Source organism: Ixodes scapularis, unplaced genomic scaffold (genome assembly GCF_016920785.2).
Source record: "Ixodes scapularis isolate PalLabHiFi unplaced genomic scaffold, ASM1692078v2 PGA_scaffold0__279_contigs__length_252992795, whole genome shotgun sequence".
Taxonomy (NCBI): Eukaryota; Metazoa; Arthropoda; class Arachnida; order Ixodida; family Ixodidae; genus Ixodes; species Ixodes scapularis.
Window position 1 is genome coordinate 237470254 of NW_024609835.1, and position 26520 is coordinate 237496773.

General features: G+C 45.2%; 1 protein-coding gene across 1 annotated transcript in view; it reads right to left on the minus strand.

The window, feature by feature from the left end:
• Positions 1–26520, minus strand: part of LOC8030370 (collagen alpha-1(I) chain) — a 140267-nt gene that overhangs the window by 39806 nt on the left and 73941 nt on the right. The window contains exons 26-33 of the mRNA XM_042294438.1: positions 25877–25930; positions 24608–24769; positions 22495–22602; positions 18954–19061; positions 17393–17446; positions 13642–13749; positions 9979–10194; positions 1029–1136 (exon numbers count right to left, since the gene is read on the minus strand). Coding sequence (XP_042150372.1) covers positions 1029–1136; positions 9979–10194; positions 13642–13749; positions 17393–17446; positions 18954–19061; positions 22495–22602; positions 24608–24769; positions 25877–25930 — 918 coding nt within the window. The remainder of the gene's footprint in view (positions 1–1028; positions 1137–9978; positions 10195–13641; positions 13750–17392; positions 17447–18953; positions 19062–22494; positions 22603–24607; positions 24770–25876; positions 25931–26520) is intronic.

Sequence of the window (26520 nt, forward strand, 5' to 3'; positions counted from 1 at the left end):
CTTGCGCATGCAGGACCGCCACCAGCATACACGTGGCAACAGGATGCCTAGCACGCGGAGATCGTCAAACTCTATCTTTTATCGAGAGACAAGAACTGAGAAGCCCTTACATGTTACGTAAAGGATGCGATACAAGCACCGGTACCTGCGGTGTGCCGCCAAGACGCAACTCCAGGGTTCGTTAGCATCAGACGAGCCCGTTTGCTGATGCGCCTGGGACACAAAGCTCCGAGTGCTTCCTAGCCGGATGAATGCGCAGCTTTTGGCACCACTGAGCATAGAGCTTATTCTTTCCACATTGTTTTAGAGGTTTAAAGGTATGTGCGCCTGTGTGGGCACAATTCCCTGGTAGGTCCTAAGCCTTCCACAATGCTGGAAGATGCATCACGACCAGAAAGAAAGGGGTGATGCGAGACGTAGAGCACCAATTCTGGGGAACGGGTTCCTAGAAACCTGTTCCCCAAAGTACTCTCATAGCTTCCCCAAGTTTCCTTGAAGGCCCCTAAGTAAGCATTTTTCCAGCTTGGTGCATGGCTTGAGCCAGACAATCCCTAATATAAACATTACTGTTCACAAGGCCTCGGGCCATTGTAGGGCTATGGCTCTCAAGTTTCGAGCTGCGCCCCTGGCGAGCAAAATTGAATAGTCTCAAGTCGCGTACCGGTCACGCGCCGTCACTCTCGCTCAGATTTCTTATGCTAAGCTGGCACGATTCCATTGATCGATATAAATTTACAAATAAAGAAATAAAAATGGCCATGCTTATTTTATTGGTTTAATAAAAAAAATGTTTGGCTATAGTCCGCTGCAACTCAAGAAGGTAGTGGGAGGGAAAGGAAGGCCGGGGAGCAGGAAGCATACAAAACGCTGAAGAGAGGAGGTTTCCCCCTCTCCTTTCCAGCATTCCGTCTGCTTCTCCCTCCCCAGCTTTCCTTTCCCTCGTCCTACCTTCTTGAGCCGTAATTTACTATAGTTCTGACGTAGAAGAAAGTGTTTGGATGTGTAAAGGTCTGGGCAGGAGCACTCACAGTGGGTCCAGCCTCTCCGGGCACTCCGGGAGGGCCCTGGAGTCCCGGTGCTCCCTGGGGGCCCGTCTGACCGTCGCTGCCCCTTTTTCCCTCCTGGCCTTTCTCCCCCTGCAGTGAGAAGAAAGGGCGGCCACGTCGACAGAGTCATACCCATACTCAGCACTCCAGCAACGACACGCATGCTGTCTGCGAAAAATAAAGAAAAAACTTGAAACAAAGTGGTGAAACTTTTTAGTTCTAGGCTCGAGTTGCACTCCCTGTCTGACCCGACTGCTACGCACTCTTTCCTATGCCGCATGTACACGACATAATCTTTGCCGAAAGTCACAGCCCAAAAAACAAAAGAATTAACAATTTGAAAAATATGGTGATTGATGCGTACAAAGCCTTCCACTCCCAACCATGAAATATAGTGACCACCAAAAATAAATTTGTTAGAAGTAGTCCAAAACAGCAAGAAATGCTAGGAAGTACATGAATGAATTAAAGAGGCACTAAAGAAGTTCTCGAGATAATCTTTTTATGATGCAAACTCAATGTATGTGTGAAAGTCCTTTTCAATCGTGCATCTCCTTTTTCTATCAAAAATACTATGATCAATCTATATATGCAGCCAGGAAGTTGAACACCACTGTTATCACCGGTTGATGTGAGTTGTGACACTATAAAGGTAGCACAGATGAGTTGCGTGATCCCATTACAGACAGTCGTTCACCTCCAGTTTCTATTCAAGAAACTTTTTCCATCATCCTGTAACTAATACACTCAGAGCACACAAAGGAACGGCAGTACATTCAAGAGCAGAATGCCACGTACACCCCACTTCTACGTCAAAAAAACACAGGTTTCCTGCATTTTAAATATATCAGCTTGAACTTTAGAATCAAACTAGAACACAAAGAAAGAAAGGACAGGATAGGACACACAGCGGTGTGTCCTATCCTGTCCTTTATTTCTTTGTGTTCTACTTTAATTCTGAAGTTCAAGCTGATATATTTACAAGTATGTACCAACAAGCTCAACTCTTAACCGTTATTCGGATTTCCTGCTTTTTACATGACTGACTTGAAGTTAGTTGATGGATGTGTATGAAAATCCATACATAAAGAAAAAATGATTTAACACTAAAATTATAGAGTGCAAGGCACCCATTAGTGCTGCAAAGTAACTTGCTGCATGAAGCAGCATGGAGGTATCGTTTTAAGCAACCAGGTTAACTCAGGTACATACAAGGACCTACGACTATACAAATTGAATGTTTTAGTTTTCTCAACGCTATGATCATAAGCGGGCTGCACTGTACAAGCAGAACTCATTGTTCAGCATGTTCACCAAAATGCTGTAAATTTGGCAAGATGCCAAATCGGAGTTTAAATTAACTGCTGAATTCTCCATTACACCATCTATTTTCTTCTTCTTCTGGAGTTCAAAATCAAATGCCTCAAGCACACATAATTGTGAAAGAAACTGGCAGTTGCAAAGAATTGAATTCCGAAACTGAGTCACATTCATGCAGGTTTTGCATAGGTGTTCTCGGGTGGAACACAAGCAAGACACACCCAGGCTCTTTCACAAAACTCCACCAAATTCGATTTTGCGAAAACTATGCATCGCACAAAAAAAGGTTGATGCCATAGTGGTCTCTGCCAGAGAGCCGATTAACAGAAATGATTAGCATTAGTATAAATAGGTCATTACTTCCTTCTGAGTGATTAAATTTTTAATTATAAATTTTTGAAAGTATGGTTTTGGAAAATTTATGCGAACCATCAAAAACTACTAAATCTACCCACATTAGGGCAAACTCATTAATTCAAACTCCAAGAAGCCACAAATTTTGTTTGAATTATCAGAAATCTGAATTATTAGAAATTCAACTACGGTAAATATGATGCAAGATATAATTAAGATTTTCCATATGAATGCTACACATACAAAGCAGATACTTGATGATTTCCTCTACATAGGCCTACCGGTCACAAGCAGATATGCCACACATGAAACATCTGTGAAATATATGACATAAGTTAATTTATCTCTTAAAAACGTTAATTGTGGACTGTTTAGAGAGCATATGACTACTCAAAACAGAATTAAGTTTGTTCCTCAGGCCAAGAAGTCGTCTAATGGAGACTATTAAGCGAGGAACACACGAGCAATGAAAACGGGTGCCACGCAGCAATTTCCATAGCAACTTGCGTGTACGCTGTGACCTGGACCTATGGCAGTCATCAGAAGTGGCAGTCACTTGACCTGGCCGGTCACGTGACTGCCACTTTTCCACGGGCTCCATCAGGCACCAACTACAGTCTAAACTCATTACAACAAACTTTGGTTACAACAGACATTTGGATATAACATACCGTAATATCCCGAGTCATCGCCCCCCCCCCCCCCCCCCCCCCCCCCCCCCGTTATGGGCGTTTTGGGCGAAATATTGATTTCGTAAAAAGCACCGAGTGAACGCCCACCCGTTTCAAATCGATCTCGTAAAAAAAGCACCGACTCATCGCCCAGAGCTGAAAAACGTCAATTCCGAGCCCCACAAATGGCAAACAGAAAAAAAAAAAAAAAAAAAAAAAAGAAAAGAAAGGACGCCCTTCTGCATTTTCACGACTACAAAATCGGAGGATGCGTGTGCATAAGAAACACAATAAAGATAAGAAAGCGAACGTATATTTATCTGGCAAACAAAAGCAGACACGTTTCTGATGAAAATAATCCCTGGAGAAGGGGAATAAGAGGGACAATGGACAAACAGAAATCTCCAAACACAGCTAGGTGACTGGTACGCGACCGAAAAAATCCGCCTGGTCCGGGTATCGAACCCGGGACCTCTCCATTACAGGTGGTCGCGTACCAGTCACCTAGCTGTGTTTGGAGATTTCTGTTTGTCCATTGTCCCTCTTATTCCCCTTCTCCAGGGTTCATTTTCGTCATTCTTGTCCAGCTCGCTTGCACCTTTGCATTTAATTGCATTATAATCAAAACGTTTCTGATCCTTTCTCTCCTCGACGCACCCCCCTCCCCACCCCCCCTTCCCGAAAAAGAAATAAATATAAAAGGCCAGAAGGTCCGTTTGCAATATAGCGCCTGGACGCGCGGATCATAGGGTCAAAAAAGATCGTAGGAGGGAGAGAAAGAGATAACAGAATGCCGCTTTTTGTTCTTTTTTCTGTTCATAACTAAAAGTCCGTTTTCACCGAAAAGATAAGTCAGGCCGCGAAACCGCAACTTAAATGGGACGCGGATCAGATGACTAACTCAATACTGCGAATACAAGTGGTTCAGAACAAAAAGCCTCGTTTGAATTCGATTTTCTTTGTCCAAAACCTACTCCGGCCGACTTGGCATTCTTTGAGAATGTCGCGACCGACAGACGCCGCGGTTTCGACGAGTAAATAAAGATTTGCTCGTACACCCGGCGCAAACGTTTTCTTCCTATTTTTTCACGCTTCGTTTATCTCGGGCGGCATGCCAGACGCACCGTCCACAACGCAGCCAGCCGCTCTACGCGTCACCTTACGCAAGCCGCGCTATCTGTAAAAGAAAACACCGTTGTCATTGTTGAGCGTTGAAACGCCGTCAGAGCTGTAGGCGCTGTAGGCGATCGAAGCCTCTTTCGAGCTCTTTTCTCCCACTCCCCTTCCCCCAACATGGCGCTGACCTTTCCCAAAGCATCACACGCCCCACAAGCCAATCGGGCGCCGGCGCAGAGCATAACCGGTGGCTGCGTTCTGAGAACAACCAATGGCTGCGCTCCGCGTCGGTGCCCGATTGGCCTTGGCCGCCCGCAGCTCCGGTTGTACTGCCACAGAAAGTTGTCCCGGAGCCGCGCGTGCGCACGCACAAACTCGAAGGTCATTGAGTTTGTGCGTGCGCGCGCTTTCCGCCGTAACGGTCGCGCCCGCGGAGAGAGCCTTTTTATGGTTTTCGCTTTTGTCATCTTATTTTTGCTTTTGTACTGGGTTCATTTTAGGCGTCGGTTAAAGGCTGCCGGGTTGCTCGGTTCCGAAGTCGAAAGGGAAGCAGAGACCCGCTTTCCTTTCGGCTTTCGTCACCTTTGCTCGGTCACTGTGGCTTCTTGCGATTTTTCTTTTCTTTTTTTTTTTTCGATGATTCTCTTCTTTTTTTTTTTCCGTTCACATTGGACCGAAGGCTGCAGCGGTCGTGGCTTCGAATTGCGCTTGCTTGGAGGAGGCGGAAACGAGCTACCCGCGAAGCAGTGGATTTTGCTCGACAGTAAAATGAGTCGCAAGTACGATACCAACCCGAGATTTGAGTTCAGTTAATCTCCTGTCTAGCTTCCAACTCATGTTTACAAACAAACCGGAGCGCCCCTAGCGGACGTCACCGGCGCCGCGCATGCGCCGTGGATGGTGGGCAAGAAGCCCGCCGTCGCCCATAAACAAACCATTGAATTGCGTTGTTGTCGGCGTCGGTGGGAGTCCCCGTGCTCTTTTTCACGTTGGAATTGTTGATTCTACGTCCTCCTAACAATGTCTGACTACTTGAGCGGCTTCTGCAAAACTATCGAGGCAAAACTTTGCGTGAATAATGTGACTTGCGGCGATTCATTTCACGTGGACGCCGCAGAATGGGCGCTAAAGCCTGACTCCCACGTCGAGATTCTGCTCGCTATTTTCAGTCGCGACGTCGCTCGGACTGCAAAAGCGTGGACCGTAGCTGAGATGGTGGACATCGATACTGAAAACCTCAAGTAGAATCGGGCATTACAAGTCGGTGATGGGCACTGGTAACAATGATCAACAACTTCTTGTTTCTGTTTACACTTAGCCGACTTACCCCAACCAACCTTCAAAAGTGTTTTGAGGCCTGCACTTAGTTCTTATCGCAATTACGGGGTCAATGTTTGGTTTACGAGCCGCTGTCGTTTGAACGAACTGACGACAAAAAGCAGCCAAGTTTGAAAGAGCAGACGACAGTTGGAACGCACGCGCAATGGAGTACGGGCAAGACGCACCGCGTCCCGCGTCAACAAACCATTCGAATGTCACGTTGTCGGCGTCTGTGTGAGTCTGCATACTCTTTTTCGCGTTGGAGTTGTCGACTCTACGTCCTCATCGCAATGTCTTACCACTTTAATCGCCTGAGCGAAATCATCAAGGCTCGTTACGCTGCTAAACTTTGCATAAATAATTTGACGTGCGGCGATGTATTTGCATGACCGCCGCAGAATGGACGTACAAAACCATGATGAGACTCTTCTAGCTATTTTCGGTCGCGACGACCCTCGTGCTGCAAAAGTGTAGAAGGTAGCGGCAATGATCGACGTCGATACTGAAAATCGGAAGCGGGAACAGACAAAGCGTAACAAGTAGGTGATGGCCACCGGTACCAATGATCAACATCTTGTATCTACTGCTTACACCGAGCCTACTTAAGTCTTTTGAGGCCTGCAATTACTTCTTATTGCAATCACCGGGTCAAAGTTTGGTCTACGGGCCGCTTTTGTTTGAACGAGCAGACGACAAAAAACAGACAACTTTAAAAGAGCAGACGAAAGTTCGAACGATCAGGCGGCCGTGTGAATTTGAAGACGCACTGAATCCGTGGGTGGTCCGGACAACTTGGGGGTTTTCTCTCGGTCATGTTGGAACAAAGCAAATACATCTGGCGACTACAAATTGTGGCCCGCACACGCAATCGTAGTTCGACAGCGTCAGGTTTGCCCTTTTCACGGCTGCTATCGACGTTCTCGGACGAACGGAGGGTGCAAAAACACATGAAAACTGATCTTCAAACCTTCCCAGACTCTCTTTGTAAAGCCCCCATCGCAGCATTTTGACGAGAAGGCAGGTTTTTTTCCTCGTTTCTTCCAAAGGAACACAGGAATGCATGTCTGGCGCGGCGACTTCTGCCCACCGACCCAGACCGGAAGTGCGTCCGGCGCGCCACCACCGCGGCGTGACGTAGGAGAGTTGAGTTGGTGTATACACAGACAAAAAAAAAAAAAAAAAAAAAAAAAATCGCATTTCTAAACTTTTTTGAAACTTTTTGAGCTCGGTACCCCAGTCATGGCCCACCCCACAATTTTTGAGAATTTCAGGCGGTGGGGGGGGTGGGCGGGCGTTGACTCGGGATATTACGGTACCAGTTTGTGAAGTTTGGTTGGTTCTCCTCTACATACCATTGACTCAACTTCATAGCTGCATATAATATACTCCTCTTACGACAGACCGAAATCTTGATCAAAACCAAGGTCTGTTATAACGAGCTTAGACTGTACAAATTCATTTTGTGCTGTAAATATAGCTCTGAAAATATTTTTTCTTTTCGTTTTAAATTTATTTTACGATAATCTCTTTCCATTCAGACTATTAAAAAAAAAGTATTTTCCTTTGCATATGTTTTTCAAGGACACCCACACTAACATATTCTGAAAGATGACAAACTGACCCCTTGAAGACAATCATAAGACCTGGTCCTCAGAATGCACACTTGTCCTCAAATTTAAATCTGGGGTTTTTCGGTGGCAAACCAACAAAGGGCATCCGACACGCCCTGGCGTAGGGCTAAGGATTAATTTCAACCACCTCAGAACTGTTTGATGTCCAGCCGAGATCTCAGTTGCACAGTGCCCTGTCTGCTTTGCCTCCAAGGGGGCTCCTATTCGTCCGCACTGGGATCAATCTCTTCAATAGAGCCCTGCATATCCGCAGATTATCCGCAGTAAACTGGCGGATGCGGATAAAAATTAGACAAATTTTGACGGATTGCGGATCGGATGCGGATGTCAGGGGCTGCAGATGCAGATATCCACGGATCCGGATCTAAATTTTTGTCCAGTGGCATTCAGTGCGTTGGTTGACGTTTCATCTAGATATTGTTTCGTCGACATGCGACGCTTGATCGAAAGGCTTCCTGTGTTCGTTTCATGAAAAAACCTGAGACGTTTCGTCGCACACAACCCTGCTATTTTCGTAACAAACTTTATGCGTCTTGCCTGGATTACAAGGGGGAGGGGGACATGGTTTGGTTAAGCACACCTTAGTCAATCACGCGCTAGCTTTTAGCGGCTTAGAGAAGAAATATGCTGTCGACAAAACGTCGCAGGGGCATGTGCCCACAAAACATACAGTGTCGACGAACCATGTGTCCATGAAGTGTATGCCTGTGAAAAGTTGTCCATAAGACGTATTTCCAAAAAACACGTTTCGAAGAAACGACAGGGATCCTAAGAAAGATCTGATTCTTACTGATGATCGCTTCAGTTAGTGCGTTTCATCTCGTCAAAAATGCTATCTATAGAAAAAGAAAATGTTAAGAATGCAGGGCATCAATCGTCCCGAGAAAGCTAGTTCTTTGGCAGGGAAAGAGCGGAAAACTTTCTCCGGGCGAAGAAAACCTCAAACGAACAAGTCACAAGAAAGTAGAAGAAACCTCCTCCTCTCTGCAGAGAGTGGTGTGGTCATGATACTAAAAAGAAAAGAAGTGCTTCGACAGCGAGCTTGACCCTGTGGCGCCACGGTTTGCAAAGTTTCGGAATCAGCGGCGCATGCACATAGGCAGCCCGTAAATTGCTTTTTTTTTTTTTTTTTTTTGTATGCTTAGAGTTCTAGCCAAGAAAGTCTTGTAGTTCATATTCATCTGGTTACGACGCCAGGGCGCCAGCAATGCCAGCGCCTGCCGCGCGCAACTTCTGTAGCCACTCCAAGCAAATAAAAAAAGAAAAAAGGAAAACATCTTTTTCCTTTTGTTATAGAAATTTGGATGCCTGCAGGCCGCGATCTTTCTCGAACAACATGTTAGTCGATCCGATCTGGCCTTGGACTCTGACTTAGCGGCGCATCTGCCCGCTGGCTGACATGAAACACCGTGAGACTCGAGGCAGCCGCATACGCTCGGTATGCTTCTCCTCCACTCTTTCTTTTCATTTTTTTATGATCTTTTTTTTTTTTTTTTTTAGGCCTGCAGACTTAAGGGGAAAGTTAAGGGGCCACAGGTGAAAGTTTTCGATTCTGTATGCGGTGGGGAAAAATGCGGTTGGCGTGATTTCCGCTGACTTTGCTAGTCTAAATGTAATCGTAACCCCTGGTGATTAGCAAGAACATCGACATGGTTCCACATTCTGCGGATGCAGTTCGGATACGGATACAGAGTTTGCAGATGAGGATTGGATACGGATACAAAGTCTGCGGATGCAGATCGGATACGGATATTCAAACTGTTATTCGTGCAGGGCTCTACTCCTCAAGGCTGCATGAACACCTGTTAGAAAATGTAGAGCCCTTCCACTTCAAGTGAAGATGAAGGAGGAGTGAAGGTGTTATCGTTACGACGTCTAGGACGAACTCGAGGATGACATCTAGCCCGACCTCAAGGACGACTTCTGGGACAACCTCAAGGACGACCTGTAGGAAGACTTCTAGAACGACTTCTAGAACAACCTCATGGACGACGTCTAGGGCGACCTCAAGGACGACATCTAAGACAACTTCGAGGACACCGCCTAGGACTACCATTCGGACGACCTCGACGACCTCCAGGAAGACTTCTAGGACGACCTCAAGGACGATGCCTAGAGATGACAACAAAGGATCAGGAGGTTTAAGCACTCTGCCCTGTCCCCTCCTTCTCTTCTTAGTCCTTTGCGCATATAAAACCACCGTCTAGAAGGATCAGGGCCTCACTATTTAATAATGTCAAGGAAGGCTGACCCATGCTGGTTGCCCCCTCTTTTTATTTATTCATACTTGAAGCCTCTTTTTGTTGTTGTTTATTCATACTTGCCACGACCAATGAAGAGTTTTCTGTCGACGTTTGATTGTCCGTAGACATGATAGTGGGGAACCTAGCCCTTAAGAGCTTTGGTGTAAAAGTCTTAAAATTGTCGACAACGGAGCATTTATCTATACTAACGTCATGCCCGGAGTGACGGCGTGACGCTCCCGGGACATTGCTGCACAGTCTCAGCGAGGCGACCCACCTGCGGTCCCCTTGCTCCCAGCGGTCCAGGCGGTCCCTGCAGTCCGGGCAACCCTGGGAGGCCCCTCTCCCCCTGCGGGCCGTGGGGCCCAGGAGGTCCGGGAAGGCCCGAGGGTCCCTCTGAGCCGGACTCCCCCTTGGGACCCGCAAAACCGGGTATGCCCGGGTTGCCCACAGGGCCGGCAGGACCCATCTTGCCCGCATCGCCCGTGGCTCCCTGCAGAGAAGGATGATGAAAATAATCCCTGGAGAAGGGGAACAAGAGGGACAAAGGACAAACACAAACCTCCAAACACAGCTAGGTGACTGGTGCGCGACCGAAACAATCTGCCTGGTCCGGGTATCAAACCTGGGACCTCTCCATTACAGGTGGAGAGGTCTACCAACTGAAGTAACTGAGACGTCAGTGGAGCTATCGGGTTTTATCAGCTGCCACCAGTCTAACACCAACAGGGGTGATCAGCTTGCATTTTAAGGTTATGATAATAATGTAATTAATGCAAAGGTGCAAGCGAGCTGGACAAGAACGATGAAAATGCCGGCGATTACGAGATAGCCCTGGCCCCGCGATAATTCAGCTATTTCTGACGCCGAACCTTCTGATTTTGCTGAAACGTCGAGGATAGAGCATACATATATCTTGGTTGTATGCTCCGTCAATGCCGTGTCCCTTTTCAGAATCATCCTCCCCTAGCCAAATAATCACGGCGATTCCATTCTGCCAACCTTAGGGATTTTCCCCTAGATCTAGGGATTTACGTCACAATTTAGGGGCAAAGGAAAATTAGTTAAAATCTAGGGATTATTTTTAATAGATTTCAGAGCTTAAGGCATACGTTCCTTCCCTTTTTCCTCCTCGTGCCGGCCGAGTGCAGCGGGAAAAAGGCTTCTTCGTATATTGTCGGGGCTAGAGATAATCTCCAGTAGTAACGACAGCAATTTCGAGGGGACACACAAAGCCAAAGTAACAAAATTTAATTATGTAAAAAAGTTTTAACGACGCAAATTTACCTTTAACCCAACTACAGGAGTCCACTGCTTAACGACAATCTCCATATTAACACAAATTAAAACATTTTTTGAATATCTAGGGAAATCTAGGGAATCTTCAAAAAAATTCAGGGAAGAAACGATTGCGGAAGTTGGCAACACTACAGCGATTGTATGTATAAAGTTTGAGTTACACAGAATGCGGACTTGACGGGCTGTTATGGCACGACGCGTCACAATTTTCCACCGAATATAGCGGAGAGTGGTCCGATGACACCAACCCCATAATCGCGTCATGCGACGTTACTTACCGTATTTGCACGAATATAACGCGACCGTGAATAAACGCAATCGGATCATGATTTGCCTCTTGAATAATTCTGCCATTCCCTTTTTGACATATTTCATCGACGTGATGCTGCGAGCCTCCTACCATGGCCCCGATTGAACCGGGTAGTGTTATTAAATAAATAAAATACATAAATGGAAGGCAGGTCTTAATGCCCCTAAAAGGAAATGACTGTATTGTAACGCAAACTGAGGCTGCCTATAGTTACTGCATAGCAAAAGTGAAAAAAAAAATCAAGTCAGAAAATTATCAGTGTACATTTTGGCTGCGCTTATCGTCGTTGCGCGGTCTTTTCTCACTGTCGCATTTGCAATCCACTTGGCAACTTCACAGCTATGCGCCTGCTTGTCTCGTAATTTCCTTTTCTTCCGCGTGAGCTCCCTGTTTGCAAGTCACTCCTCCTGAACCACTGCATACTGTGTCAAGTCGGTTGGGAGCAGATGCACGAAGCAAAAGCACTGACGCACAAACGCCAGAACCCTCTCAAGCAAAAACTTAATATGCACGCACAGAACAAAGACTGCTGGATGCGATACACAATCGTTCTGTCCTTCGTTCTGGTTCCTCTGCACAAACAAACACCTTGTGTTGCACGGTTATGTAAACACAGCCGGTGGTCTTGGCTTGGCTTATGTCCTTGACTCACTAAAAGGTTTGTTTGGGCTAGTTGGTTGATGAAGATTTCGGGGCAAAACAGTGTATTGGGACACAGACGAAGTAAAGATGAGACGGTATACAGAGCTGACTAGCACTGAAAACTGCAACAATACTTAAAAAAACAAGCGAGTTGGTGGTGGTTCATTGTCCCCTTCTGTGTTCCTGAGTGTCAGGTTTCAATTATCATGGATAGCACTGAAAGTTTATTTTGCTCACACCCTGTATATAGAAACACATGGGCTCAAGCCAAATAAGCAGGGTGCAAAGAAAGGAAAAAGATACACACATACCATCTCAGCATCATTTTCGGTAAATGATACTGTGCTGTGCTAGTACCGGTTTTTAACATGTGCCAAGCAGTTACCCTCAGACACTTGTTCGAACATTCGTGGTCTAAAGACCCGTAGCAAAAATATTTCAGTCATTCCCCATTTACGCAAGATACCTCACAATTTATAGGAAATAGACAAAGAGCAAACGTTGAAGTCATTTTTTCTGCTCCAGATCGTCCGTCTGGCCTGTGCCAAAACAAACGTGAAAAAGATTGAGAAAGAAGTAGCACAGATAGGCTTTTGTTGATCGCCCAGAAGGCACTGTGTATTCCACTCCCTTTTCGTGCCAGAAATTCTACATTGGACGGACTGGACGATGCATACATGACTGCGACTATGGCAACATCGATACATCGTCACCGAACAAATTTGGGTCATCTTGGCATTCATTGCCATGATTTTGGATGTACCACCAACTTTCTAAAAAGACTAATAATTAAAAAAAAAAAGACAGTGACAAACTGACTTGAGAAATAATGGAAACCTACCAAATAAACAAAATCTGTCAACATATGCCCTCCGTCGGTCCTTGCGATAAAGAAATCAACCTCCTCACTGGCTCGCACAGCACAGCGTAGTATTATCTATCCAAAATACTGCTGAGATTGTATGTGTGCTTTCTCTTCCTTTCTTTGCATTCTACTTATTTGGCTTTTTCCCATGTGTATTTATATACATAGTGTGAGCCAAATAAACTTTCAGTTGCTTGTCAGCACTGCGTACTGTCTCGTCCGTACTTCGTCTGCTTCTCGCTGTACTGTTTTACTTAAAATGTTTCGACTTGGCCTGCCTCGGCTCGGCTTGAGCTGGCTGACGTCCCGCACGCCCGCGTGACGCGCCGCTGTGTTGTTGCGGCTTGCTGTTACGCGTGCATTGTAGAAACACGCAAGCGACAAAGAATGCTTTGTACATTCCCTTTTCCTCCCTTCACGTGGCACAATGACTAGAAACTTCCCTCCCCGTACCCCCGTTTCTTTTCGCATCCCATCTTCTGCATTCAGCCGGAGGAATGTCTTTCTCTAACTTGCACGCTTCGTGGAGGAGCTCAATTTTGAATGAAACGCAAAATGTTCTAAAACGCGCAATTTTGAAAAAAAAAAAAAAATTAAATATTCGAGTTATATTTGTGCAAATACAGTAAGTCATGGTGTGTCACATAACACTGTGACACCACGGTGTTGCATGATCATATATCATGTTCTTGTTACAACCCTTTGTGACACTCGAGACTCATAAACCAAACCATAAAAGCATCCAGCATATAAACGGACAATCCATTGAACGTAAATGTGGGACGCTGCAATGCTTCCGAGCCAGGCATTGAGACAGCCTTTACCTTGATGCCCGTGATTCCCGGTGGTCCCTGTGCCCCAGGGTTCCCCGGTTCCCCTGGACGACCCGGTTCACCCGGCCTCCCCGGGGCGCCCATGAACCCGGCATCTCCCTAAAAAAGAAAAGCACGCACCCAGGGTTGACACTCGTGCGAGCTCTGGACAATCCTCTCGCTTGTACAAAACTCCCGCTTGTACAAGGTTTCTAAAGATCCAACAGAGAAAGAGCACACACCATGGAGGTCATAGTAAGAAGGCTCCTCCCAAGGGTTCTTTTTAGATCTTTGAGGATTAGAATTAAGCTTGTAGCACCAGTTTTTTGAAGCAGTCTTCAAAAATAATAATTACGCTACGAGGAAATAGGAGGACAAGTGGGAGGAACACTACACAGATACTGTGCTATACTTCTCACTTTTTGTGCCGTTTAATTTCCATGTAACGTGTACTGAATCGCCCGGCTTATTACGTTACACTGATTAGTATGTGCACTATGGCTTGGATATATAAATGGAAGTGATCTCTTGGTCAAATTATAACTTAATATGAGTTATGTGGGTGACAAGTTAGGTCTGTTTTATGGCATCATTACAAAACTGTAATGTTTACACATTTCTAACAGACACCTATTTTAGGTACAAATTACATTCAAACTGAAATGTACCTTACAATCAGATCCAATCTTACGAAGACAGAAAAAAGTCGCCCCTTTGCCGTACCAGCGTGGCAAAATCAGTGGGAACACAGAATGTGGTTTTGTTAGTGTAGAGAAACTGTGAACACGCATAGAAACTGGAAGGCACAAACCGGCTCTGTCGTGTAAAGTAAGCGCATGAGAGTTCCGTGGGTGCATTACTTGTGGAAGCCATCTTCTGCGGTTGCGACATAAATACAACTTTCTCGGGGCCTGTTGGAGCATTAGACGCAGTAGATGGAGCGTGCGGAAAACGTAACAACTGGAACGTGGCAGCGCCGAGCAGAGACCCGATACCAGCTTGCAGAAAACGAAAACCTAACGCTCGAACTACACCTCGACCCATTGGTGCAAAGTGAGTGTCTGCTTTCTTTTCTTTTCTGCCGCTCTTTCTCTCGGGAAGCCTGGAGCGCACTTGTTTCAAAAAGCACGGCGCCGCCGCACGTCCAAACGAGTGAGTTTTTTACCCCCCGGGAGATGAACAAAGTCACTGCAGGAAGAGGTTTGGCTGGCATTGGTGTCCGGTCAGCGGGGATACGAGCGCTCTGTCAGCATTCGGCCGGCAGTCGGCCTGCAGACTTCTGTTGCTGGCACTTAACGAGACGTGTTTAGGTGGCGGTGATAGAAGGCGTTCCATGTTAAAAGCAAAAGGCAGATACTATGCATGCAAATTTGTCAGCCCCGTGTTCGCTGACAACCAACTTGCTCAATTCCCGACGTCTTCCGCTCGCAGACTATTGTTTTGTGCTCTCACAGACACATTTTTAAGGTCTGGCAGTTCCACAAAACTATCCAGGCATGTTACAAAATCGTGTTCTAAGCAGCTAACAAACTTCTTGCATGGGCCAATGACAAGTTCATTTAAACCACGTCTTTCGATAAGATTCAACGACACGAGTGCAACGTTCATCTATCCATTCTAGCTCTGCTCAGGAAACGGCAGGGACAGAACGCACCGCCGACAGGGCAAATGCAGCTGAACCGAAAGGACAGAACACGAGGGGTAAAAGGGTGGAGTTTCCCGTGTTCGAAAAACAAAAAATGTATGTAGGAAAACTTTCAGCCTTTTCTTTCTGGTGAAGAAAGAAGACCAGCAAAGCTGTACTATGATGGGACGACCTCAAGCATGACTTCTTGAACGACCTCAAGCACAACTTCTTGGACGACCTCAAGGACGACCCCTAGGACGACCCCAGGGACAACGTCTAGGACGACCTCAAAGACGACGCCTTGGACGACCCCAGAAACAAAGTCTTAATGACCTCAAGGACGACTTCTAAGATGACCTCGAGGACAACGTCTACGACGACCTCAAGGACAACTTATAGGACAACTTATAAGCCGATCTCTAGGACAACCTCAAAGATGACTTCTAGGACAACCTCAAGGACAACCTCAAAGACAACCTCTCAAACAACCTCAAGGACGACGTCTAAGATGACCTCAAGGACGACCTCGAGGACGACATCTAGGACGACGCCTAGAGAAATTCAGCCTCTCCACTCTGGTGAAAACCAGAGTGGAAAGGCTGGAAAGGTTGCCGTTATCTATGAGTGAGGCCGGCAAGCCGGTTGTCTGGTTGCCGCGGTCGCTGATAGATGGCGGTGCTGTCCAGAGTTGTGTCGACATTTCTTTGTGGTGGACACGATCCTCGGGAAACTAGCCCTTTAACAGGTACGCTGTAAAGAAAACATTCCTGGTGCTCTCGGCCAGTTTGAGAATGTGCATTTAGGTCATGTCAAGTTTTTAAAGAAGCGAGGATTTTTCAAGTGATTTTTGTTTCGAGCTTATACATTATAGAATTAAAAAAAAAAAAAAAACGCCAGGAGTAAGCATTCAACAAATACACAAAGCCAACCACTTTGAGATCAAAAATATTCTGCAACATCAGATTACAAATTACTAATGGAAGGTTTACTGTAAGGAAAAGTAATGAATCCCATCTCAGCATTTTTAAGTGAGAACATCTCACCCGAAGTGTTGTACGGTGTGTACGAAAACAATGTGCAACGAAAACAGACCTCACTGTAACAGCCAACAATAGACACTAACATATAACTTGGGACAATACTGTGTGACTAATTCAGCGTGAAAGTTGAAACTTGAGCCTGAAATGGGCCGTCGAAATCTTTGTTCTGCTGTTCCTATTGTATACATATAGCTGAGATGTCAAACGCTGAAGACCTCATCGAGCCAAACATGATGGTGAAAGAACCGTCGAGATTCTCCAAACGTTCAGGGGATATGCACCCAACAAGACGATCATAGTACATTTGACGCTGACGTGATGCGATGTCAACAGCGCCGTCATCTTGTGATACACCTCACAGGTCCAGTGCGGCCTTGGCAATGTGGCAACCCAGAGTGAACGAGGCATTAATCAAACAAGAGCGTTTGCAACAAAAGCGAGACAACCCAGCACAAAAATGAAAGCGACCTCACAGTGGTTTGGTGTCTTGTGTATCGTTTAGTTGTAAAAGTTTACCTCACGCCTAAATATTTGTTTCATTCAACTGACTAACAAATAAGTGTGTTGCATTTGATACTTGTATTTCATTCCATTAATTCCGCGACTTACGAATAAATCTGTTACATTCGATACATGCATTTCCTTTCACTAGACTCTGCACGTAGAAGTCCCACCTAAATCTTGCCGCCTAAAACTTACCACCTACCAGTTTTTGTTTATCTACTGGGTTGTCACTACTGATTAAATTAATAATTAAACCTAGAAACTACATAGCTAAATTAAGGAAACATATGATCTTCAATAAGAGAAAGATGTAATATGCTAAAAACTTAAAACTTTGCTAAAGTGAGGTTTGTCAAACTCCTATCCCACTAGATTTTAGTCTAGGGAGCAGGTTACCTTCACCTAGACCCGGCTGACGTCAGAAGCACAACAGTGTGTGGGAGCAATTTCTTTTCCCCGTTCACACGTGAGTGGCACTGAAAACTATGAAAAGTAATAGATTACTACCACTGCCATTACACTGAATTAGCCCAGTATGATGAACATATACAGGGGATCCTCAGGAAAGAAGGATTGAGTCAGTGTTGCTTACCTTCAAGCCAGCTTCACCACGAGGTCCCTTGGGTCCCGGGAGGCCTTGGATACCCTTGTTGTGGGAGGGAACAACACCTCTAGTAAACATTCAACAATGGTAGAGTATGGTCAAAAAAAAAGAAAGAAATAGTTTGGGAAAACTATAGAGAGAAATTTTGGTTCAGGACAGATTTTAATGTATGCAGGTTAGATAATTAGTACTCATGTAATTTACTTTTGAATAATTTATATAAACTAGTTACAAAGCAAAGGGCAGGCATCCTCACATGCCCATATCAACAGTACAAGGTGGGACCAAGTGGAACAAGGAACCGGGACAACGCCATCTGCTGCAATTGGTCAGTGCCGCGCCGTTGACCAATCACAGCAGACGGCTTTGTCCGGGTCCCCTGGTCTGGTAGCATACGGCCCCAAAAGTTGCAGCTGGCCCAGCTCTCAACTAAACTTGTTTGTGCAACAATATCCTGAGATTTAGTGCTCATCTTCTTGAAAACTCATAGAGCGATTTTGAATAATTCTGCAGTATTATATAGTGAGACACAGAATCAGTACAGGCATGAACACTAAATAGCCAATTTAAGAAGAGAAAAGAGAGGGGCCAGTTTATGTGGTTATGCACAACCAGAGACAAAAAGAAAAAGAACAAGATTTCAAAGCATAGTTGAAATAGAGAGCTTGTGTCAACGGTAATTAGAAATAAGGGAAGAGACACAAATACGAGGACGGGGAAATGTCTTGTCTGTCCTCGTGTTTTGAGTGTCTTCCCCCTAATTTCAAAGCAAATTCCCTCTATAATTATGCCATTGTATTCTCACTATTTCAATGCAAAGGAAGTGCACCTATGGAGGAAGCATGCAATGATTTTGAAACCTATTGAGGAAGGTAGGTACGTCATGAAAAATAGTGTAATCTTTATATATTTTTGCAATGGGGACTTGTCCGGACAACCGGAAAAGCCAAGGTGTTTTGGCCGTCTGGCTAAGTGGGTTTCGTTTTTTCACATGATATAGCGCTTGAACACCTTCCTTCATTAGCGACAAGGAAGCTTGCGTAGCCACATTTAGACCAGCTGACCCATTGTGATTTCTACGTACAAAAGTGCAAAACCTGCATAGCCCAAAATACCCTCATTGTTCTTGTTCCCCAAAATAAAAACAGCTTACAGCTTCACTCTTTTAATATTCAACATTTTAATAAAAATAAACATACTTTCTTTTTTACAGTTAAAACCAGTTTTAGTTTACTGCTCAAACCGGTATGAATCACCATTCCTTTTACTTTGATGCCAAAGCCGGCCCAAACCCTCATTCCCGAGCCGGAGGTAAAAACTCTGAACAAAAACTCAAAACAGAAATGTTTAGGTTTGACACCCCCAATCAGAGGATGAAGGACTATCATGAAGTTTTAGCAAATTTAGTTCCGACAACTCCACTAGTGCTGCCCGATGCACCACAGGCGCCTTCGCACATGCATCGTACCGTTATTGAGTATCGTTACGAGAGTGCAAAAACAATCGTCTACTGAAACCATTAAAGGCCAGGTCCAATTCGGCGCCTCACCTGGGGTCCGGACTCGCCGGGAGTGCCTTGGTGTCCCGCATTGCCTTGCTCTCCCTTGGGGCCGGGCATGCCGTAGGCCCCCTTGGGGCCCGCTGCTCCGGGGGCCCCCTGGGAAGGGCAGAAGACGGCTCAGACCTTGTCTGGCAAATCACGGCCCCCACGGCTCCTCTCACGGCACGAAGCCGCCGTCGCCCCCCCTAGAAAATGCTCAACTTGGGTTGAGTATGAACATAATTACTACGTTCACACTCGACGAGCAGGACATGCCTTGCCCTAATGAGCGTTTATAAAAGAAACACATTCAGCAACAATAAGAAGAGTTTGTTTCCCAGTGAATAGGGTTGCCGACCGATTTTTCGAACGCCGATTACACGGACACGCCCAATTATTCTGACGTTTTCGTCGAACTTTCACTTACCCCATAGAGTTAATGTATAACACTGAAAGAAATTTCCGACGCCATAAAGCTTATTGCTCGATATTTCGGACATAATTTGCGTGATTTCCTCAGTTTACAGCCACAAAACAGCTGCTGCGAAAGCACCACGGGCTATGGTCACCGCCATTTTGGTTGTTTCGATTTTGCCCTGTAGCCTCGATACCACGTCCTACGTATGAACAAGCTGTGTTGACGCCGTGTGCCCATTCTTATGGTTCTTCCAGTTCTCCTCGTGGCCTGTGTTTTTTAAGAGCGAACGCGAGAAGAGTGGCCGTCTGTCATTGTTGTGGTTTTTGAGCACGAAGGTTTTTCGCCGATAGGCTTAGTATTAAAGCGAGCTTGGTAGACTAAACGTCGTCTCCAAATAGCGCCAAATGGCGCCACCCTCCACTTCGCTGGTTGTGCCAACAGAGGTGCCGACAAAGCGCAGCACCGTGATCAAACAGATCAACAAGGTGTGAAAAGTAAACAATAAAAAAGAGGAAGTTGATCAGAACTTAAAATTGACATCAAGCAAGTGGAAAGTGGCCAATACGCAGGGAAATATGCGCAGAAATTTGATATTTTGGCAGAGATCGATTTTCGGACTGCTTGATTATTCTGACAATTTCGGGATCCCCTCAGAGTCCAAAAAATCAGTCGGCGACTTAATGCAATCATTAAAAAAAAAACAAAAAAAAAAACAGGGAAGCCTGCAGTATTACAGAGCATTTGATTTTTTATTCGTACAAATTTAAAACGAAAAGGGGGTGAAGACCCAGTGCCGTCTTCACCACGTATATTTATCAGGCTCGGCGGACATCTGTTAATTTTTTATTTATTGGTTTTCTGGGTCACGTTGCAATTGCAGTATTGATGGCAACTACTATTAGAGATCAGACCAATCGAAAGAATTTGCAAACATGTAATGGTTTTTTAGATATTACTCTATCAATTTTCATGTTTTTTAGCCCGATTTAAAAATTGTGCTTGAAGAGAGCGCCGTACGCCCCGCCCACAATGACACTTAGAAAAGTGACGCCTCGTTTCGGTCACGTCGTCACCTGTGTCGTTGACGCACCCACTGGGGAAGCTGCCGAGATAGTGACGACGTGATTGCGATGAGCTCACGACTCTTCCAAACGTCATTGTGGGCAAGGCTTGTAACAATCTTTTTGAGCGCATTTTTAAATATGGCTAAAAAATGTGGAAAGTCATCAATTTGTAAAAAGTTATTACATTTGTGCAAATTTGGTAATTGATCTGGGATCTAATAGTAATTGCCATCGATACAGGGGCGGATGCAAAACTCCGTTTTGGGGAGGGGGGGATAGAAAATTTAAAGGATACTATTCTCCTATTCTTTCTTGTGCACGGGGGGTCCACCATGTGAAATTGCCCTCCGAGGGAAAAGGGAGGGGGGTCAACTTTGTTTTGGGGGGGGGGGGGGCCTTCCATGGCGCCCCCCCCCCTTGGATTTGCCCCTGCATCGATACTGCAATTGCAACCTGACCCTTAAAGCCAATAATTAGAAGACTAATGAACAAATTTTCATTAATTTGTCAACCTACCATGACAATCCTTCCCTAATCTAATGCCTGTCAAGATGGCATTTATCTGACTCTCGCTCCCTTTTTAAGAAATCTGTTTAAATTAAAATTAAACCCGCTGCCTACTGTCCAATGATATCCGATTTTAATGCCTTCCATGAACTGAACTGAAATGGCTGAAGAAACTGAAAGTGCATTTGCATGGCTGAGCAAGTAGACATGTAAGACTCATGTCATTTCTTGGGAAGTACCCCGTGGAGTACTATACGTAATTAACAAAATGGAGCATTTCATTTAATAATCTACGATACCTTAAAAAATCAGAATAAAACAAAAACAACAATCAACAGCTGAGTCACAGCTGCACACATAATTTGGGAAAAAAAAGTTAAGCAACACTCTGGCAATGTTGAACCAGCGGAACCAGCGTTGAACTTCTCGTTTGGAGAGTTCGGCTCATCCCTTATTAAACAAATAACTGTCCTTTAATTAGTCTTTCATTGTGCCATGATTGTCATCTCCTCTCTGCCTATAATCCCTGTCACTAGTTGTGCGCAGTGTAGACGAAGGCAACGCCAGGTGATGAGAGAAAGGGAGAGCACTATGGGTGTTAGAGAGGAGAGGAGGTTACTCTCCTCCTCCCCAGCCTTCCTAGTGCTTGCCCTTTCTTTTCTCGCCTGTACTGCATGCAACTAGTGACACCAAGTACAGTGTGCTAATACACTCCTCGCTCTTCTTTGGAAAATCTGCAAGGGGTCCCAGGCCTAGGATGGCCAAGAGCCACTAATTTTTTAAGTAATGAAACTGCACTTTGATATCGTAAGGAGACACATTGTTTAGCATTCCAACTAGATTCTATCAGGAAAGTCTGGAAATCTGAATGGATTGCACAAAATTTACACCTAGAATATGACATTGGTGTTTTTTGTTTTTTTTGTTTTCATTGACCTCACATCGGCACTCTGTAACACTGAGGACTGCAAGAATTATTTAGAGCTACACTGGCAGAAATGGCAGAAACAGTAGAATTTCAACACGATGGTGCATTTCAGAACAGTCCATATTCCATTTGAACCTCCAGACAAATCATTTCTAAAACTAAAGGTTTTAAAAGTTTTCAAAGTAGGCTTCTTTGCACAATCTGATGTTTTAGTTGCCTGAGCACTCTCAGTTGTCAATAAGCAAACAACAGCTGGCCTCAATCAATATCAATCAATTACTACCAAGTGTCGAGCCATTAATTGCAGTTCAGCTAAAATGAGCTTCCAACTTAGTTACCTCGCTGAGTGAGTTAAGTGTAAGTCATCGCTAAGTTTATAAAAAAAAAACTTTCAATGCAGCCAATGAACAAGGTGTCCATATACATTACACAGATGAAAAGGCTGAAAAAAACAAAATCACTGAAAGTAATAAAAAAAAGGCAATGAACTTTTAACATTTTTTAAACCATTCCGAGTGTACATTTGTGACAAACGAGGCTTCTTAAAACCAGGCGCGACTGTAGCACCGTCACCCAAACGTGGGTCGGTGCAACTCGGAAAACATGTGAAGCGTGCAATGCTGCGCCTCTTACAGTGGGTCCTGGGAATCCTGGCGGTCCCTGTGCCCCCGTGAGTCCCCTGTCCCCTTGAGCCCCGGGCGCGCCAGGGGGTCCCAGTAAACCAGGGGTGCCAGGTTCCCCCTGTGCGCAGAAAGAGACGGGCTCACGTCCGCTCCAACATCTGACAGACTCAGCAGACCGCAACAATTACTGCAGCAAATTTCGCTGGAGATCGCATTTCACCGCCTCGTTGTCCCTCTGTTCCTGTAAAGAGGCAAACTGCAAGGACAGTAGAACAGCAGGAAAGGTTATGCTGCTCACCAGATCCTATGGTCCTGAAAGGAGCTCCTGACGTACCCTTGGATGCATGGTAGAAGTTCTAATAGAATAGTACAAATTTATGAGTGTCGTTTGCCAAAACGTGGGAGAGAACTTGAGGCCATCTCCTGTGTGTCAACGACCGGATCAAGTGGCAACTACAACCAAAAGATTTCACTTCCGCTCTATCCCAAGTCCTAGACTGAGCAAGCTACAATCGGTCCCAAGTGAGAACTAAGATATCGACAAACGAGGCCGAAAGCGTCAAGTTGCATTTTAAACATCAATGCTCGTAAAAAAGAGCGTTGAAATAATTTATAACCCCTAGCTTTCCCAACCATGGTTAGAATGAACCTTTGTTACCTTGCCAGCCAACGGTTTACATTTGCCGTGCCTGAAAAGTGAGCCCATTCCATATTCCATTTCTCACTAAATTACTAATGAGAGGCTTTCACAGAAACAATCTAATCTAAAAGCATTGCAGCTTTCTATTCAGAAACAATGTTTGAAAGGATGTACAACAACAAGCGCCGAAACTAAGATCCGTAATTTTGTGTTCAGTGATGCTCATTTCTTAACTCTCTTTTTAATGCATTCAAACACAATTCCTCAAAACTCCAAATCTGGATGCGGCACTTCATTATTTCTCACTGCAATAAAAAGTTGAGTTACTCCAAAGTTCGCCCGTGGTCAGAGAAAGTTGTGAGTGTCGACAAATGCCAGTGAAGTCTGCCCGGCAGGTGAAGCCCTCCATTAACAGCAAAAGGCAAAAAAAAAAGAGTTTTTACCCAATTCAAATGTGCACCCAGTTTTTATGCTCTCAAATAAGGATTCTAAGTGCCTCCAAAATAAACAAAGTTTGACGTTTGTGTTTGTACGACGTTAGGTCAGTCTGCCTTTGAGATGCAGCAACACTGGTTTATGCTGTAGATAATAAACTTAGCTAGTGCAGTACAACCCCTACCCTGGTATATTTTAATGCATCACGCAGTAGTGATGCAAGACCGCACGCCGGTACAATGCTCATCCAGATCAAAACGGGCAGGGGTGGGAATGGAACCCAGGATTCGTGGGCTGTGCAGCACGAGCTTTCGCTCCATGTGTGCCGAGCTGTGGTGCACCAATGCACTCTGGCAATGATCCCCCCTAACATGCCTCCGATTTCAGGTTTGTGTCCGATTCTAACATGTGGGCAATTTCTAGGTTTATTTTTGGCAAAAAAAATTATTGCCGAAATCAATCACTGCGCTGAAATGCAATAGCAGTTTGTCGCTGAAACACGATAGGAGTTTGCACCATCTTGTACTACGTAAACATTTCTTTTGTAAACTGAGTAGGAGCTGCTGCGGAAAAATGAAGAATATTTTTCACTGTCTTGAACTTATTTATCACATTTAAAACCACTTCACATAATCTCCTGATCTAAACTTCTACTTCCCACGGATAGGCTTCCTGCGATAAACCAATGACTTTGGTTGTAGCATTACATCAATTCAAATTGGTAACCGTATTTGCCAATCAGCAGCCACCATGTCATATCACATTCGAGAAGTAATACGATATACATTCAATAATTGATACAATTTGTGATACAATATAATATAGGATTCGATGTGATACTAAAGTAGGTATAAAACAGATGCGTGCCACCTGCTTTGTCATTTACAAACCGATTAAATGACAACAAAGCGTGTAGGATTCGCTCGAAAATGTCGCATGTAGAAGGCACGCGTTAGAATCGGGTAAGTATGGCATTAGCCGAGTACGCAGCCGACAGAACATGTAGTTGCAGCGAAGCCAAGCCGGAGAATGTGGGGGGTTCTCTCGCCTTTTCTCCGGGCTCCCCGTGCGGTCCAGGCTGCCCCACGGGGCCCTGCGGTCCCTGCTCTCCAGTCCTCCCCGGGGGCCCCTCCGGCCCGGTGGGGCCGTGGTCTCCCCTGGACCCCTTGGGGCCCGGCTGCCCCGCGTCGCCCCTGCGTCCGGGAAGCCCCTACGAGAAGATCGAAACGGTCGGGAATGAAAGCGGCAGCCAACATTAGAAGACGACGAAAAAGACACCAAATGCGCGAGAGGGCCCTGACGTAGCACTGGCACGAGGTCTTCGCGGTGTAACCTTGAACAAAACCGAAATAGAGGAATAAACGATAGAGGAATAAACGAGAAAGATAGAATCCTGAGCAAACCCACCAAATGATTTTTAAAAAGGGCTGAAAACGTTTCTGTCTCTCTCTTTGCACTTGTCAACTGGAAAGCGGCACTTCATCGATGACCGTAGTGCTTTCCACGTCACCGACCGGAGGTTAGTGCAGGCCACAGTTGGGGCACGAGTGCTGCCTCAGACTGGATGCGTGTCCTCGCTGATTAAACGCAAGTACCAATCCAAAGCAGCACTCAAGTTCAATCTGTGTCCCGCGCTGGCCTACACAAGGCGACAGAACATCCACACTTCGATATCTAAGATGTTTTAAAAGTAGCCCCTGTTGACCAAACTCGGACAAAAAGTGGTAATTGAGGCAATTCAATACCAAGTATGAGGATTTCACCGATCCGCCTCTGCCCAAAAGCTTAATTGGTCTGAACATTGTACAGGAGCCCCGCCAATACTTTCTTGGTTCACATGTCTCTTCGGTTGTTATGTTCACGCACGTCTGTAATTTTCAGCACCCATAGGGAAATGTGTATTTGTTTCTAGTCTGTCGCATTTAATTTTCAGTTGCTACAACTAGAAAATGCCAACCCACACGGCTGGTGCGATATGTTGGGCCGGCAGCAATGACAGTTACGGTATTTCTGAAAAAAAACATAATGTGACCGTTTTGTAACACTGCCAAACTGAGATATCAATCCAGGCTTTCGATCAAAGGAAAGTCTGACCCATCACAAGCCTTAAATTACTTCAACCCACTCACATGTTAAAGTAAACACTTTGTTTTCTCACTGCTGCGAAAGCTTTATGGAAGTCCATTGCGAACAAGCAAACCAGTGAAACACAGCACTGATGATATCCTGCAGTCTTCATGGATGTGAAAAACAAAAGTTCAAAGGATGAAACACACACACACAAAAAAAGGCATTTGCAAGGGGAGTTTTTACGTACCACCATTCCTGGAGGTCCAGCATGTCCCTTGGTCCCTTTCTCGCCAGAAAGACCCTGGGAAAAGTTGGGAGAAGAGGGTTAGCGACAAGGTGGCACAACTCAAAGTGCACCCAAGCCCCACACAAGGTGCAGTCTGGGGGGGGGGGGGGGGGGGGGGCAATGCATTTCTACAGGTATTTTTCTACAAGACTAGTAAAAAGACATAATAGAAAACAAACATTCCAGTCCGGGGAAATCTGCTTTGCTTGAACTTGGGGGACCACAAGTCTGTTGAACAGCATGTGACAAATCCAACAAGTCATCTCAAGGCAAAGCAAGACTTCAAATCAGGAAAGATACTTTATATTTTGCACAGATAAAAAAAGCCCCAGGAAGCTTGATTGTAGTATTGCGCTAATAGCAAAATTTGAGTTCAAAGTGAATTCAAAGCAAATAGGGGTTTCGGTCAAATATTTTTTACCCAAATATCAAAGTTTTTCCAAGCCTTTCACTACTGCAACAAGCTTAAAAACACAACCCAGTGGAACTCGTGACGGTTGTTCCCGAGCTTCCAATTGTTCGTTTCTGAGCTCAGTTAGTTTTAATCTAACTATATTTATGAACCATAACCTCAGAAAAACCAAAATCTATATAAGGATGTCAAG